The sequence below is a fragment of the Notolepis coatsorum genome (assembly GCF_963971535.1).
Source record: "Notolepis coatsorum genome assembly, chromosome: 1".
NCBI lineage: Eukaryota > Metazoa > Chordata > Actinopteri > Aulopiformes > Paralepididae > Notolepis > Notolepis coatsorum.
This window is the reverse complement of record NC_140165.1, coordinates 290,794,926-290,813,947: the sequence shown is the minus strand read 5'-3', so window position 1 is coordinate 290,813,947 and position 19,022 is coordinate 290,794,926. Positions and strand designations below refer to the sequence as shown.

At 44.9% G+C, this 19,022-nt stretch overlaps 1 protein-coding gene across 1 annotated transcript in view; it reads right to left on the bottom strand.

Annotated features, from left to right (window-relative positions):
• The window catches only part of cntn5 (contactin 5), a 586,736-nt gene that overhangs the window by 13,576 nt on the left and 554,138 nt on the right, over positions 1–19,022 (bottom strand). The window contains exons 17-18 of the mRNA XM_084320137.1: positions 16,706–16,855; positions 15,996–16,066 (exon numbers count right to left, since the gene is read on the bottom strand). Coding sequence (XP_084176263.1) covers positions 15,996–16,066; positions 16,706–16,855 — 221 coding nt within the window. The remainder of the gene's footprint in view (positions 1–15,995; positions 16,067–16,705; positions 16,856–19,022) is intronic.

Below are 19,022 nucleotides of genomic sequence, written 5' to 3'. Positions count from 1 at the left end.
GGGCCATCCCGGGCCTACAGGTCAACGGGCATCACCCCGGACCGGGCCCGGCGATACGGGGAGCACAGGATCCCAAAGGAGGTTAACCCCACCCAACAGGCTCCTCAGCGCCAAAACGCAAGAGAAGAGCGTAATATGGAAGACCAGCCCCCAGCACCCCGCACTCGGTACCAACAAGGGGTCCCATAACGCACAACCCTGTGACACCCGGATCGACCTAGCATTTTTCCCCCCGAAAAAACCCTAAGTCCCTCAGGGTACCAGAACAGCAGATCTGCATCCCCAGCGGACAACGGGTGCACTGATCTGGACCAGCGCGACCAGAACCAGTCCCGTGCCCTAACCACGCCGACCTGCCAACCCCAGGAGAAGGGGCAGATATGCGCGTCTGATCCCAACATAAAAAGAAGGCGCCACCCAGACGTGTCGGTATGAACCGCGTCCGGCGGCCCACCCTTAGGGCGTGAGACCCTTCCCATATGCCCAGACCCATTCCGTCATCATCCCCTGACATGAACGGGAACCCATCGACAACACACAGGATGTCGGAAGAGGAAAAACCCCCATCCCAATTGCTCCATAAAAACGCTGTTTCACCAAAGCAAACGAGGCGCGCCAGTCAGCAACGGCCAAAGCACATCCTGAGCCAGCACTATGTGTGCGTTTGGACATACCCACATCAACAATAGGCCGCTTAGACCACCATATTGAATCCCCAAGACGCCCAGGGAAACGACAAGAGGGGCGAGATGCAATCAACTCCATGAATGAACATTCAACTCTTTATAAAATAAAGAAAAGGCATCACATGTATGACCTAACTGCACAGCTGGGAGTAAAAAACCCTGTTTTTCACATGATTTTAATCCAGTCACTCTTCTTAATCAGAGTGTAAGACCAGATTCCCCCAGAAACACCTTCCCACATGAGACCACGGTCAAGAAAAAGATATGTAAACTGTGAGACACGTGACCAACAGACTCAAGTTTGACACAAAAACGAGCGCAGCAGGTTAAGGCCTGCGCTCTAACCTCGACATCTTTACGACACCAGCTCATGGAAGGCGTCGCCATAGCAACAACGCTATAACGGGCGGGGAAAACCCACCGGATCCTGTCATAACAGGAGTCGGTAGAATACCCCTCCCCCCCCCCCCCCTCCCCCGCCAAGCACTGGCTTGGCCCTGACTGGCTCAGCAGGAGGGTCAACAACCTCTAAACCAATCAAGTGGGTAAAGGAGGGGTTTATCCGACACCCCCTCCCGAAAAACACACCTTCTATCCCTACACACAGAAAACAACCGTAGCCATTTTGAAAACCTCCGGTAGAACAAAACACATATAGCATAAGCTAATATAATGTTAGCTACCCACAAAGTGTAAAAGGGATTACAACAAAAAACACAAGTCGCCTGTGCGTGAATCCCATACCCGCAGCCTAAGCTATAGGAAGACGTTGAACGAGAGTAATGGCTAGGCCATGAAAAGTGTGTACGAGCATTACTGCAACTAACAACACAGCGTTGTGAACACATACTTAGTTAAAGCAATGGAATATCACCAGTTCTAATTGCATGTGGAGCATCAAGCTAATAGAACCTATTACCGAGTGTAAGTTGCAGACCTTGCTTAAAAACTCGTAACACAACACAACTCATTCCCCCAACGTAACAGGGTAGATTCATAAAACACAACCCCACCACATGATTTGTATTGAAGAAACACACAGTTTGTTCGGCCAACCACAGTCCCCCTTATATCAGGGAACTTTTTTATTAAATAAATAATATGTGATCAAGGCACAAAATCATAGGGGGGCCGGGGAGGGTGTAGAGGAGGGGACACAGAGGGGGAAAAGTCACTCAACGGCGCCTGCCACCTCGCGCCGCTCGAGTCTGGCCACCCCGGGGAGCCCCGGAGGGACGGTAGGTTACAGTCTGCTGGACACGACGTTCCCTACCGTCTCCTCCGGTCTGGGATGGGCCGGCGGTGGCTGAAGCGTCGTCTCGTCTCCTAGCCCTCTTGGCAGGGCCAGCAGCGGCGGCGGGGGCAGTGGTAGCGGCGACGGAGACAGCTCGACGTCGCGGAAGCCTTCTGCCCCCACCGGCAAGGACGGGAGGCGGAAAATGGGGTTGGAGGATGGATCTCTCCTCTGCCATCTCTCTGCATGTTGAGGTCATCAATAGCAGGGCCTTCCCGAACAGGCCAGCGTCGGAGAGGTCGGCCGTCAGAAGAGGGGCTCTCTTCTTCTCTGGTACACGGGCCTGCTCCAGCCAAAGGTGACGCTGGCCCAGGGTGGCCAGGGCGCGCACTTTACCCATGGCTATGGCTAGCACCTGGGAGAGGTGCAGCACAGCTCCCGCAGCCTGGGTGATCTGATCGCACCTCACCTCGTTCAGATCCGCGCCGCCCGTCATTATCCCCGATACAAATCTAGCCAGGTGGGCGATGTTAGAGGCCGCAGCCAGCGACTGTGTACCGGCGATAAATGACTGGTCACCCCAATAAGCCAATCGCCTAGCCGACCTCCCCTGGAGGACCGGCTTGCATAGGGGCTCCCACACCATATCCGGACAGAGGAGCGCGGCCATCGGATTGTCAAGCCGAGGTACGCCCTCCCCCATACCTTTGACCAACCCCGACACCCGCGTAACTGGTACGTAGGCGGGAGTCAGTCCCATGATGTTGGAGACCGCCTGGCCCCGACGAACATAGGCCCCCATCGATGGGAAAAATGGGTAGACAACGTCCACCCCTCTCACCGGGGGACGCTGCCAGGGATGGCCTATGAGGTCATCAGGGACAGGAGCAGGCAATGGCTGCGGCAGCGGCACACCGTTTGCAGCGGCGGCTACCGCCATGAGCTCGGGAAACAAGGCCCGCAGTTCCCCCTGCGGACCCTCCTCCACCGACCCCGCATCCCTCGCATACAGCAGGCTGCGACTGGTCAAGGAGCCACAATCCGATGCGGCCGACAGTAGGGCATCCTGTTGATGAGGCCAAGGTGGTTCCCCGACATCCTCGAACAAGGCGCCCCGTGGAGCCATTTCCCCCCACCCCGGGGTCTCCGGAGGAGGGATACTCTCCTCCACGGGACCATCATACAAGAACCCGTCCGCCTCCTCCATGAAGTCTTCAGTTTCCATCAGAAATCCAGAGTCGGACGCGGCCTCGCTGGTCTCCAGCAATTCCCCAAACCCAGGCCGTTCGCGTCTGCACGCCACCATGTGACGACGTGAGCGAGCAGACGCAAAAAGTTTTCGTCGCAAATCCCCTGGCTCTAAGACAATCCCCCGTTCATCAACGGGCGATTCCCCAGAAACAGAGGAACCAGAGTCGAGATCAGGCCATCGCCGGAGCGACGGCTCCGAACCCTCGGCTCGTCGGTGAGGAAAACTATCCACCGGCAGTCTCCCGGGCTGGGTCGGCAACCACGAGAGTGGCAACAGCCCAGCACCGGAACGCACGACGGAGGCGGGAATGGAGAATCGGTGGTGAAGAGTAGGTCTAGCGGGTCTACTCTCCGCGGAATACATTATGACCCAAACCTTTTTCTTATATAAACAAGTGAGAGAAGAAAAAGGTTAGGCACAATGTAAACCTAGTCACAACTCTTTTCAACTTATCAACGACACGTCAAGTGGGGTACTACCGAGGCACTTCCTTGTGGTGAAAGCGAGAAGGAGGAGAGCAGGTGACCACACACCTGCTTATGAAGGTAAGCTGATGAGGGGTGTGGTCAGACTAATACTGGTATTAGAGGTACATTTGTGGTTTATTCAGTACGCGTGCACGTACGCGAGATAGTGCAGAAGGCGAAGCCAAGCTAAGCCACTAACGATACAGAACTGCCCTTTAACCAACAAAATGTGTGGCCTTTGCTTACGTGGTAAGATACATTTGCAGGAATAATATTTATTTCGTTTGGGAGCTTTGTCCTCATCCATTCCAGTCAGAGGCTGACTGCACACAGTCACTGAGGAGTTTGACGTTCACTCCCAGCTGCCAGGTTGTGCAGGATGAATTAAGCGTAGTGCATGAAGGGGATTAGACGGTCTCTCAATCTAATCTGACGACACAAATCTCCCATAGAAAGCCTGATTTAATTAGGGAATAAGCTGGGATGAATGACCAAAAAGGAGCACAGCTGGGAAGATGAAAATGTATCTGTGAGAATCCTGGAGGAGTGTTACTTCACCCACCTGTAGTCGACACTACGACATCCATCCACCCTTGTGTTTAACTTCATTATAAGAGATGTCTGTCTCTCTCACAGACCTGCCGCACCGGCCAAGGTCCACTACCTCCCTGGGGGAGCTGAGTCTGCGCTGTGTTGGTAACAGCATCACCAACGTCAGTGGGCATTATCTGACACTTAGAAATAACAACGTAAGAAGAACTATCTTATGTGCATCCCTCAAACTGACGCATATGCCTTTCTTTACATTAAAACTGTCGGATGACAAATTTTGTGATTCGGGAGAGAAATTCGACAACTTACAGTTTGTGTAATTTCTGTGTTTCCATGTAAATTCAGAAGTTTTTGGTGTATGTAATGGACTGCATTTACATACAACTTACAGTATGTCTCGCATTTGCCCATTCACTCACACATGGTGCCAACCTGCTCATCGGGAGGAGTTAAGGGTTAAATGTCTTCTACGACACACTGCTGGGAGGAGCCGGAATCTAACCGAGAACCCTCTGATTACCAGAAGACCACTCTATCCCCTGAGCCACTGTTAGCCCACATAGGGCAATCTGTTATTTGGTGCATGCTGTTATCTAAAGTGCCTTTACAGTTAGCTATTTGGGAATTTAACCCCTAATAGTGACAATGTTGATGCAACGCAGATACTCTCCAGCATTACAGAGACCTTAACTGTGCTGGTAATCTCAATCTCTCAATTCTCTTTAAATTCTTCCACTTATTCAACTTCTTCATGTGTGTAAAACTGTGTCTTGTACTCTATCAGTGTCTGCTCTATACAGTACTGCTATGTTGCAACAGGGAGACCGGTGAACAAGACCTTTTGTTATACTGGGATGGTATGATGATTGAATAAAATTTCATTGAATAAAATTTAAGTGAATGACTTACTTCACTATTGTACTTGAACATGACCATATTTGTCTCGTCTATGGGACAAGTCAATGTGGAAATGAAGGGGGAATCTATCGCCCCCCCCCCCCCCCCCCCCCCCCCCCCAAGATCCGAGATCCTAGTGCCTAGAATAATGATCTCCTTTATTTATATTTTAAATATATCGACTGTGGGTACTACACAACAACTCTTGACTTGCGCTATTTTGCTGTCAGCGTTCTAATCTTTTACACATTTACCTGCACGACAAAAAGACACAGACTTTACTACACATATATCTCAACGTTTTTGAATCAAGCAAAATGCTGAACGAGCACAACCCTTGATAACTTCTGAAGAGAAATTCTATTTATTAATTTTGGATCCCAATGTTCCATATCAAGTCTCTTACTGTAGGTGGTCTATTGAGCCCCTCACCTCTCAGACGCAGCAAAATGCTGATAGGAGCCAATACATCTGGTAGAAATTACTTTAATCAGACCAATCCAGACATCTCAGGAAAAACCCAAGTATTTTAAAAGTGCTTACTTTCAAATGCGAGGTCATTTGGTTAAAAACCAAACTAAGCAAAAACAAACTTGTCTGAATAGTCCACAGATCTTGTCAAGCATACAGTACATGGGTCTGCTAGTCATTGAAACCAGACACAGGTTTTCCACATCAGATACGGATAAGCTGGAGGATAGCATAACAAAGCATTCATAGAGTGAAGGAGGGATTTTTTATATCAATTCAAAAGCTTCCAGTGAGCTGAGGCATAGCTGCAGTGCAGCGGCAGCTCTAGACATTTCACTCACCCGCTACTCAAATAAAACATGCTAATATCTTATTCCCATGGCCTAAGATAGTTCACTCAATATGTGAACATAAGCTAGTCTCTCCCCAAGCCAGAAACCAGAGAAGTAAGACTCAAACTTGTGAAGTTATCAAGTATAAAGTCTGGAGCTTCTCCATCAGTGGCGGCTGCTGACCAAATTTTTTGGTGAAGCACAAATTATTATATTATATTATATATTAAATTATATTTTTAAAACATCCCCCAATGTGTGTGTCAGTGGTCAGTGGACACAAATGAAAACATATTAACATTAGGTGACGGCGCACCTGACCAGACACAGATGCAAAAAATTACATATTCGGTGACGGCGCACCTGACAAGACACAGATGCAAAGAATGACATATTCGGTGATGGCACACCTGACCAGACAGATGAAAACATATTAGGTGACGCGTGACGGCACACCTAACCAGACACAGATCAAAACATATTAGGTGACAGCTCACCTGACCAGATCAAAACATATGTGACAGCGCACCTGACCAGATCAAAACATATTAGGTGACAGCGCACCTGACCAGATCAAAACATATTAGATGACAGCGCACCTGACCAGATCAAAACATATTAGGTGACAGCGCACCTGACCAGATCAAAACATATTAGGTGACAGCGCACCTGACCAGATCAAAACATATTAGGTGAAGGTGACAAGGAAGCCACAGACTCATACCCCCCGACACTCAACTAACCGTCTCGGACAGTCCTTCATACCAGCGGCCATCAGGCTCCACAACAGTGGGCAGGGACTGCTGCCAGACATCAACCTAGAACTAATAGGAACCCAAGTAGGACAATAACACTACCTTATGCATACTGCACCTTATGTGGATACTGTGATACTGTGAATAATGAATAATGTATATTTAAGTTAGTTAGATATTAAATTATAACACTACCTTATGCATACTGCACCTTATGTGACACTGTGAATACTGTGAATATATATTTCAGTTAGTTAGATAGTAAATTATATTGACCTATTTGTTTACACTGCTTGTGTTGTTTTCACTACCTGTACCCCCCCTCCCCCATGCTGCTATGATGCCGGAATTTCCCCAAGGGGATCAATAAAGGAATATCTTATCTTATCTTAAAGGGAAAGAAGAAATTACCTACCTGGGTTCCATCCTAGAGGCAAATCTTTCCTGTGACAAAATGGGATCCAATGTAATAAAACTAAGTCAACCAACGAACTAGATTCCTGTACTGGATCTCCTCTCTGGTAAACAAGAATACCTTGAAGACTCTAACAGGAGCACTCATTCAAGGGTACTACGACTATGCTTGCACCTCATGTTACCAAAGCACCTCAAAGGCACTAAAAACAAGATTACAAACATCACAAAACAAACTGGTCAGACTACTGCTTGACCTTCGAAATACTTCCCAAAGGTCAGTGAATACCACGACCACAACACCAGAGGGAGTTTCACAAATCATGTTCAACCCAGATAAAAAAAAAAAAAAAAAAAAAAGTATAATTTTTTGTAACCCTTATGTGGTGTTAGGGTCTCCAGCGACCCGTTTCAAGGTTATAATATGTAATAACTAGGGCTGTCAGTTTATCGCGTTAATTAGATTAATTAATTACACAGCAAATTATCGCGTTATTAAAATTAACTCAAAATTTATTACAATTTTTTTTTTTTTTTTATATAATTTTTTTTTATATATATAATTTTAGTTGTATCTAATTCATTCCATGAGAATGTAGAATACACATTTACAGACTTTTTTTTAAATATAGTCCATTTGCATGTTCTTGGTATCTGATTCTAGGGACATCTATGAATCAAGGAATGTATTCCCAGTGTCAGAAATACTGTGGGCTAGATCCACAAAGAATGGATTGCACGGTGCAAGTTGCACCCTTACTTACAATTCATTATGAATTGAAAATGGGGGACCCTGATGTAAACAAGATGAAAGTCTTTCTCTGGTCTGCATCCACTTAACAATTGTGTGTATTGAGCCGTACTGTATTGTACCCATTCTGCAATCTGTTAATAACATTTTCATTCAATCAATCAATCTGCACGGTGATTGATTGAATGAAAATCTTATTTTGAGTCAATTGTAATGAACCAAATGAGAATATCAATAAAAAAAAAATTATCTTTGACTGTGAATAACACCATGCTCAAATTGACCAGACCTGAAAAATCTAAGCAAATTAATAGATGGAAGATGATTAAACAGAAGGTTTTGTAGATACAGTACTGAATTCTGCCATCTGGACACATGCAATTTGAAATATGATTATAGAATATAGAATATCAGGCATAAAATGGTTATGCGATTAAAATGCGATTAATTAGATTAATTAATTACAAATCCTGTAATTAATTAGATTAATTTTCTTAATCGCCTGACAGCACTAGTAATAACTACCATGTAGTTGATTTTATTAGAACAAGGCTTTATGATATCCTCCACAACACATATATAAGCACAGCAAAACTATGTTTCACCATTTTGAAAATTCTGAAGGTATCTGCAGAAAAAAAGGTACAACTGTGGTGTTAGGGTCATTCTTGACCCGGCAAGGTAAAACTATACTATAAAAATACTAAATATAAATAAATAAAATAATAATAAATATACTAAACTTTGTTTCAGAAGTTATATTCTTTATTGTTCTATTATAGTCAGAAAACATTATTATCTATGGGTTTCACATTTAGTATATTATGATTGAACAACCTCATTTTCATCTTACAAATAAGGGACATGATGTGTCTCGGGGGCCATCAAATCAAATTACAATGGGATTATATGGTTATGAATGCATATAATGTTAGTTAGGATGTAGTATTAACTATATTGAGTGATACTCCTTTCTTTTTAGTGGTCAGGACTGAGTTAGACCCGGGTCAACATTGACCCGCTAACAACGGGCAGTGGTGCCAATTGCTAACACAACAGGAGTAAAAGAAAAATCGTCATAACTTAGAAATAAGATTGCATAGGTCTATGAATCGATATCGCGATTTTGTTTCGATTAGTTGCCCAGCCCTACTGTGTACAGTAAGTTAGCTTGGTGATCATCATTGTGATGTAATATAAGCTAAGCTAAAGGTAGCTAACAAATTGGCTAGCTACTGTTAGCATACAAGCTTTTACAAACACTGTACTTACTTTTTCATCCATAACTTTTTTTCTGATCCAGATGCATAAAGGCCCTCCCATAGTCGAGCGGACCATACACGGAGCAGACTCCCGCGGGCTCAAAGCTGACCCAAAGGGTACTCAAAGCAGACCCAACGCAGAGTCCAAGAGCGAAGCTCCTATTTTCTGACACGCGGACGTCCGCGGCGCCCACTTGGTGTCAAACAAACTGGCGCGAGGTGTAAACTGGTGTAAACTGGCGCGAGACATGTAGATAATTGGTCCGCGGAGATCAGCTCGACTATGAAAGCTCAAAGAGTCCAGTGGACCTCCGCAGAGTCCAGTCCGTGTACAGTCCGCTCGACTATGGGAGCACCTTTAGTCCTCTCCATGTTGCTGATTTATACTTCGGTCCTTTGGTGCAAAGTTTCATTTAGCCTACAGTGCTACTGCCTACACAGTTATGTTACTGACTGGGCTCTCCAAGCCCTCTCAAAGCAGGAAATAGGAAATAGGAAATGGTGTTCTCTGATTGGTGTAAAAAAAGTGTCAGAACTGTCAATCATTCAAGCCCCATTCAAATGTATGAGTGAGGTTTAGCCTCACTGGGCGTGTAGTTAGACCAGTTACTGTCCAATCAAAGGTCCTATTTCGCTGCCATTCACTTACATTAGCTAGTGAGGCTACAAAGGAATGTTGCCTCACTAGCCAATGTAAGTGATTGGGAGCTCTGTATCACTTGAAAAAAAATAAAAAAATCACTGGCATTTTTTTTCACAGAGGAAAACATTTATACGTAATAAAAAAAAATATATATATATATATATATATATATATATGTATATTAATAATAATATATATATATGTTTTTGTCTGTATACTAGTGAAGCACTGCCTCACTAGTAGTCATGCAATAACCTCCACTGTTCTCCATAGACAATGAATGGGAGACTGATTTTGTGGACCCACAGAGCATTTATTATATCTGAATGAGCTTTATTCTATAGTAATGGTCTCAGTTCTGAAAGAGAAAATGTACCTATGAAAAGCACTTTTCTGCATTTGTTCGTTTTCCTGGTGTCCATTTATTTTTGGCGGTTACCACCACACTCAATGTGCGTGTCCTGCCCTGCAGTGGCCAAATTGTCATCTACATAAATCACCATCGCTACTCTTGAGTTGATCCCACACAGCAATGGTGAGCATTTCTTTGTTTGTTCTGCTTACTTTGTTCTGTAAACAAAAAAGCAAAAGGCTTGACAAGTGCACTACTTCTACTGTCTGTTTTGTCCTGCGCGTCTCTTGAATAAATAATATTATAGTCATCTGTTTTAGTCTACTTCATAAATAAGAATGTAATTTAATGGCATCAGCCATGTTTGTTCACTGTGTCCATGGAAACAATGATGAGCGCTGCCAAAAAGGTATAGTTTCCTTACGCAGGAAAGACAGTCTGTTTACTTTCCTGATAACTACAGTACATCACTGCATAACTCATAAATGTTCAAACAAGTTTAATATTTGGTTATATGTGACACTATTTATACATCCAATTCAAAGTTATTATCGCATTTTCTTCCAAACTAATTTGGTTTGTGGAGGTCAGTTTTTCTTACTGTAATAAGAGTTGTTTTGCAAGCTGTGTGACGTACAGGCATAGGAGCAGCTCTGCATAGGAGTGTGATTTACCCGCGCACACCTGTTGTATTGACAGGATAAATAAGGATAAGGACAATGCTGAAGGACAAAAGAGACATAGCTACATATAGCCATACTGTATCTGATCTGAAACCTGTGGTTTTGTCATACCGTGCCAATGCGTGCCATGCAACCCTTTCAAACTCAACAGCAGTGCCAGCAACATCCTGACAGCAGGTAATATACTACTCAAGGAGGCGATTTAGTTCTGACCAATGATGGCTGCCTGCCCTGCCTTTGAAGTATATGCTACCTCTGCATTCTTCAGCCCATTTTACCCTGTTGATCCCTATCAAATCCTCCAGTAAATCCACCTCCTTCCAACTCCAGAACAGACTCTACTCCTCGCTCTCTGATTCGGTTGCTGAAACTCTCATCCATGTTTTTCCTTTGTCACATCTTGCCTTGATAATATTGGGAAAGAATGGGACTGCAGGTCCCAATACCGAAATGATCCCCACCTGATACTGCTGCTCTGGGGTTCATTTCCCCCCCCCCCAAGTAAACAGGGCTGACTGGAAATTGTAAAAGGATTGTCTGTACAGCCTTAGCCCCCTTGAGACCAGTGGCATCGCCGGCGGTCCCACCAGCGAGGCTGTCTTTCAGAGGCTGTAATGGGCTCAGGTGAGGATACTGGTATCATATGAAACGAGATGACCATGGGGATCCGTAGGTACCAAGCATGTCATGCTAGCTCATTGGAAAAGGGGCTAAATAATGCTCCAGGATTATGCAAAATTATGGCGAGGAGAAAAATGGCATGACCAAGATATCTGAATGAAAATGCAGATGCTAATCCCATGCAGTTTTGGTAAAAAACCATGCAGCTTTCTGCATGCAGTACACATGTGTTATTGGTGCCCTATTCTAAAAATGGTGTATTTGACTATTTCTGCATACTGGGGTCCCTAATCAGTCTTGGAATTGCATAAATTGGATATGACTGTAAAAAAGCTGAGACTCGTGTGTATCCAATGAGCCCAATTGTATTCATGTGTGATGATGTTAGTCCCCAAAGTAGCCATTTCATTCTAGTGAGACCATTTCTTTCCTAGGTATATTGACAATAAAGGGGGACTTCTGAGCAATTTCCAGAACAGAAGTGCTCGCCATCCAATTACCGTAAAATTAAATTCTTCAAATGTCAAACGTTTTCGATACCAAATCATAACACACATTTTTCTATGGTGTTCCTCAAAGTCTTGGTGTCTTAATGGGGTATTTTGAACCATGTTTTTCAATTCCTGAGTGGTAAAAATGGTAAAATTTTGCACCACATCTGTGTAACATATACACCTTATACACTCTATAAAAGATTGAATGGGCTCCTAACCAAAACACAATGTTTATTACAGACTTATTAATAGAAAACATTCACAGATCGTGCTGATCTGCATCTCAGATTAAAGCTTTCAGATGACGTCACCACTATGCATCTACCGATGACCGGCTACAGTATCTCTCCCTAAAGATCCCCTGTCCCCCTCTAAAAAGGACAACAACTGGTCTATGCGGGTCTGTAAGGATTAAAGGTGCAATCTATACAGTTTAGGGAGAGACATTTGTTTAGCAGAGCCTGTAATTAATTTACAAAACACATTTTCTACAGATAAAATGCTTATGCAATCATGAGTTTGAGGCACTATGAACGAATCGTAAACCCAACTGTTACATACCCCCGTTGAATCGTCACCCTGTCACTCGTCACAACTACAGGTTGTGGAGCACGGGTGATCGTACACACTGGCAATACATCTGGGAGCAATGGAGCAAACACATCAGGGCACAAAACAGTAGGGTGACCCAAAACTCCAATACATGGCATAACTCTGCCACCAGCGATGTCATTACCTAATAAAAAGGTGCCATCCACTGGTAATGATGGGCACACACCCACCTTGAACACCCCCTTTGCCAACCCGCAGGTTAAATGTATCCGATGGAGGGGCACCGACACAAAGCCCATGCCGATCCCCTGCACCAACACACTAGAGCCAATCGATGACTCATCACAAAATGGTAACATGTCTGATATGACAAATGACTGTGCTGCCCCAGTATCCCGCAGTATGCGTACTGGACGCTGGTCCAACTCACTGCCACTGAGCGAGACCAACCCGTCCGACATAAACGGATTGTAACTGGGACCTGGGATGTCACACACTGTCTGGACCAAACCAACCGCTTTAGGTCGTCCATCTGTCTGAGACTGCTCCTTGCGTCTCAAAACAACACAGTCACTTATAAGGTGGCCCACCTGATGACAGTAAAAACACTCCCGCTCCTCCTTGTAGCGGGGAGACACTGAGCGGGGCGGACTAGTCTGTCCAACATAGCCACTGCGGCGGATATGCGGCGGACTAACGTGTGACCTAGCTGGAGTGTGAGCAGATGGATAAAAGGTCCTACCCTCATGTCGGAGAGTACCAAAGGTTTGCCTATGGGTCAGCACAAACTCATCAGAGAGCACTGCAGCCTGAGCCAACGTACCCACTTTTTGCTCATTTAGATACGTTACTAAACGGTCATTCAGACTATTTTTAAACTCCTCCAGTAACATCAACTCAGACAGAGAATTAAAATCAGCTACATCACAAGCCCTACACCACCGATGAAATAGGGATTCCTTCTCCTGAGCAAACTCCACAAAAGTCCGGCCAGGCAACTTTCTGTGAGTTCGAAATTTCTGCCTGTACGCCTCTGGCACTAACTCGTAGGCTCTAAGTACAGCCGTCTTGATTGAGTCATAAGACAAACTGTCGCTGAGAGGGAGGGCAGACAAAATCTCCTGGGCTTTTCCTGTGAGCTTACATTGCAGTAAGAGAGCCCAGACCTCTTTAGGCCACTTTAAAGATGTAGCAACCCGCTCAAAAGCATTAAAATAGGAGTCTACCTCCGCCTCACGAAATTGAGGTACAAGAGAAATCAGTCTACTCACGTCGTAAGCCCCCACAGCCGTGGAAGAGGGTTGAGCAGGACTCCCAATTTTAGCAGCTTCAAGCTCCAGCTGCTTCATTTTAATTTCAGCGTCCATCCGGTGGTTTGAGACCTCAGCCTCCAGCTCCATTTTCCTAACAGCTAACCTGTGACTATTCTCCTCCCTCTGTGCCTCCCTCTGCACCTCAAATTGCAACCGTGCCAAACTTAGCTGAAGACTGGCCTCCTCAGTACTCCCACTAGGGATAGGTGAAGCATGTCTGAGCACTGGAGACGTGACATCCGAAAGGGGAGGCTTATCCTCTACCCCGTCTTTAACTGGGTCTACCATCTGAGATACCTCGCCCTCCCGCTCATCGTCTGAGACTAGAGGGGAAGAAACAAAAGACGCCCCCTCACCGACACCGAGCACCTTTTTCCACACTAATAAGCGCACCACCTCTTCTCTCAGGTCAGCCTTAGCCAAACTCTTAGCAAGGGCGACCTGAAAATGCGAGGCGATAGCAAACAAGTCTTCCCTCCTACATTGATCCAAACGATCAACTGAGGGATCACTCAGAAACTCCTCCACCCCAAAAGACGACATGCCTACTCAGACACTAGTGCAAACACACACCAAAAACACACTGACCAAACTACCACCAAAACCCAAACCAACCAACGTGCCCACCGCACACCAACTGTCCGTTGCCCACTACCGAGCCCCCATTTATGTTACGTACCCCCGTCGAATTGTCACCCTGTCACTCGTCACAACTACAGGTTGTGGAGCACGGGTGATCGTACACACTGGCAATACATCTGGGAGCTAGGATGTCATTACCTAATAAAAAGGTGACGCCACCCACTGGTAATGATGGGCACACACCCACCTTGAACACCCCCTTTGCCAACCCGCAGGTTAAATGTATCCGATGGAGGGGCACCGACACAAAGCCCATGCCGATCCCCTGCACCAACACACTAGAGCCTATCGATGACTCATCACAAAATGGTAACATGTCTGATATGACAAATGACTGTGCTGCCCCAGTATCCCGCAGTATGCGTACTGGACGCTGGTCCAACTCACTGCCACTGAGCGAGACCAACCCGTCCGACATAAACGGATTGTAACTGGGACCTGGGATGTCACACACTGTCTGGACCAAACCAACCGCTTTAGGTCGTCCATCTGTCTGAGACTGCTCCTTGCGTCTCAAAACAACACAGTCACTTATAAGGTGGCCCACCTGATGACAAAAAAAACAACAATACAACCTGCCTACATACATAACACATATCATATACATATAATACCCCATACAATATAATATTACATGCATACATAATGATAGAAGGACACCGTCCGTAACACCAACTTTAAGTCTTTGAATAGTATGTTTGTGAACAGAATCGCAGGCCCTGCCATAAAACAACGTTGAAAGCGGTACCTTTTCAGGTACCTTTCCCATGTTCTCCGAGCAGAGTTTGTTTATTCAGTTGTGAAAATAATACCATAAAAATGTTTCCCCTTCTCCGAGTAACATATTTCTACACAGTACACTTTTAAGATGGTCATTAATAACTAGACCATTCCCTCTATGCCGAGAAGCCGGTAGGGGAACGCGTCGTCTATTAACTATGCTTTATCGCCTTAATAATATCTGACAAGTATTCCCAGGCAACAGAAAAGTGAAGGTATTTAATGAATGGCTCAAAGCAACCTCTACATAATCATTAGCTTATATTCACATGTGGGATTCATTACCATGTGACAGTTACGCTCGCCGGGGAGCAACAGCAGAGCGCAGCTTCTCCAAATAGAGACTTCATGTGAATCCCACTCCGGCACTTCTCCTGTTGCCTGACAACATCTAGACTGGATGTTTATTTATTTTTTTGTTCCATGTTACTACATTTGTGGTCCATGGCCTCAATATTTCATACATGTCCCGTTTTAACAACTTTTTTTGTTTTTGAAATTGGAAAAGAAAGAACATATACATAGGGGACAAAATACAAAGGGACTAGGGGACTGTATCACTTGTTGAGTCGCAATTTTGCTGTCGTTACATAAAAAGCTGCCACCACAGAGACAATTAAAGTAATATCGAACACTGATATGCATTTTAAACAGTGATTATGATTACAGTTCCATAACGCCCGGTCTCTGGGAACTTGGATATTTTTTGCTTAGCTCTGCTTAGGAGCCTTGTGGTCTCAGCTGTATTTCAGTCGAGTGTGGGTGTTGTTGTGTTCTCTGTTGTCTGGTATATATTGGGGGGGGGGGGGTGTTTGTGTTGAACGTGTTGTCAAACTACTTACCTCCCAGGAGATGACCAGCTCATGCCTGCGGCCGTTCCCTCCGCTAACATTAACCGGAGCCACCGATGGCACTGTGGGGCATTAACAAAAGCAAAACTGCATTAGCTATTCAGTTATGCTAAATCATTGACTACATTTAAAAACTCAATTCAATGTATTGAACGGGTGAACAGCCCTCCATATGACAGCTGATTCAGCTCACAGTCCTATGAAAGGATTAACTAAATTGTTACTGAATATAGTAATTATCTGAAGAGATCTGATTAAATAAACCACTTCCGAATGACAACAATACCTTTTGTAATTATTATATTTTACCAATGAGAAATTAACAGTTGGCGAGGCGGCGTACTGTACTTGATCCATGCTGTCAAGAGAGTTTTTGTTCACTGCTAAATAGTTTAATCTATAGCACTTTGCACTCAGGGTATGGAGTGCATGGCTGCTTTACCTCAAACACTGAACCTGTCCAAATCTGTGTAAGCAGCTTATATTAAACTCCTTTCGCAATTAAAACAGAACAGGTCAACAATGGATATAACCCACCGTCACAAACTGTTGTGTTGAGGCAACAAGGAGACACTAATGTAACTCACAAAACACTTATGTATTCACAACATGCTATAAAACGAGGACCTGAATTCAGGTGGAGTTCCTACAAGATAGCATGACTTGAATGTTGAATATATAGACAGCTAGAGGGCTCTCACCCGCCTCTTTGGTCCTGACTGCTCTGGAGGGCGTGCTTGGGTCTCCGGTCCCGATGGCGTTGCTGGCCACTACTCTGAACTCATATTCAACCCAGGGGTTGAGTTCCACGGCCATCGCTGACTCCATGCCCCCTGTGACTGGATCAGGGTCTGTGGGGGAAGAAAAACGCTTGTTTATTTATGTGTTCAGGAAACGTATTATAAAATGGCTGAAAGATTCATCTACAAATGGCATAACCTCCGAAGGTTCACATGGCTTAGAATATCCATCTATACAACATTCACAAGACGACGATGGTAACAAGTAGCACTGCATGCTTTAGAAGTCCTTCCTTGCGCCTGAACTTTGTCAGCTTTATTGCACAAAACAGCTTCATACTGTACCTAAAATCTCATCAGCAGTTTGCCTGAAAAGGCCTGTATGTTTGCTCATATTACAGTATTCATACAACTACCCCCCTCAACGTCTGTGTTATCGCTGCAGTTGGAGGGAAATAAAGGACGGGAATCTTTCTGCAAACGCAGCAGCGTACACAGCATGCAGTAATGTGTTGTACAATTTAAATTTTTTTTAATTATCTTTTCCCCCCTTCTTTCTCCGTTTTTCTCCCCATCCCAATGTTAGTAGTTTTTGCCAATTCCCAATCCCCTTCCTGGTCGTTGCGCACTCTACCCCCTACCGTCGGTCTGGGAGGGCGGAGACTATCACATGCTCCTCCGACACATAGCCAGCCCACCGCTTCTTTTCACCTGGCAGCGCGGACTCTCACTGGGAGAGTGTAACGTGTGGAAGGTCACACTACCTCTCCCAGATCCTTCCCTTGCTGTGCAGGCGCCCCGACCGAACTGTAGGAGTCGCTGTTTTACAACGACCAGGACCCACCCACGCCGGCTTCCCACCCGCTAACACTGTCAATTGTGTTAGTATGGACGGTCGGCCAAGCCGGAGGCACCACAGCCGGATTCGATCCCACTGGCTCTGTGGTGGTAGACAGATGCTTAGTTCGCTGCGCTACCCGGCCGCCCTGTAAACATTTCTTGAAGTAAGTAGTCACACCATGTTCTATAACAGATAAAACGTTTTAGTTTAAAATCAAGCAGCCCCGCAGCTTCACAATTCCATAAGGTCATGTAATCAGCATGAATAGATCTCACACACAAGGCTATTTATCAACTCTTATGCCATTTTATTGGAAATGCTTACCACATCACATGTCAAACGTGCATCTACTGTAAACCATCCAGGCTAAAACAAAATATTCTGCAGTTCATTATTATCTCCACTGCCACCTTAGGAATGGTGAGAATGCAAGTTAATAACGTGTTTTCCACTGAAATATGGCCGTTAACCATGCTAGCATCACACTAGCTAATTAGGATTCCTCAAACACTATAACATTTAATATGGTACTAGTAAGGAATTTACTAGGGAATAAATAGGAAAGGTCCGTGTGGGGAGCGAAAGAGAAGCATCTAAAACACCTCCAGTACACCAAGTATTGATGTTCATGTATTGTCCGGAGAATCGACTCCTGTAACAAAATAAACAAATTGCTTTCAAAGTCGGATTAAACAATTGCCTAAAATTACAGGAGTTGGTTGCTGATCGGACTGTAAACAATTACCTGTGAACAATTACCGGCGCACAGAAGACAAAGTCTTGGCCTGGATTTTGGGAATCGGAAGTGAACAGCCAGCAGCTACACCGAAAGTGCCAAAACATTGTCCGTTGCCCCCAGAGGCTAATAATAGGCAGATGATGGGTTCTGAGATTGCGACATGCATACAAATGGAATACTCAAGTGTTCTGGATTAATTTGCACAGTCCAATACTAAAACACAGACAAATAAAGCAACACAAACTGTGAACAGCAGGTGTGTATGTAAGCTAACAGGCTAATGAGAAGAGATGAGGAAGATAATTTAGAATGCTGACTGGGGTGCTCCTCTAAAGGGTAATTGTGGACCCCTAGCCCTATTACCTACTTACCTTGTCCTTTCTCAGCACAATCCATGTTGTTCATCAGTGGATACCCACAAACTCGGTTAGCTAGCCACAAAGATGAATGCAAAGTCAATGGGTCCACACTCAAGTTTATACAAGCCATGAAATAAATGCTGAAACCTACTACAGTGCACCCAAAGAAGGTTTCAATGCTTATCTCAGGGTGTGTACATACTGGAGCGTGGCCTCATTAGGTTTGCATTAGTTGAGCCACATTAATCTAACCCTTGTGTCTTATTTTGTATGTATAATGTTGTGCTGATAGATTCAGTATAGGCTAGTGTATTTAATTTTATCAGAATATATGATTAC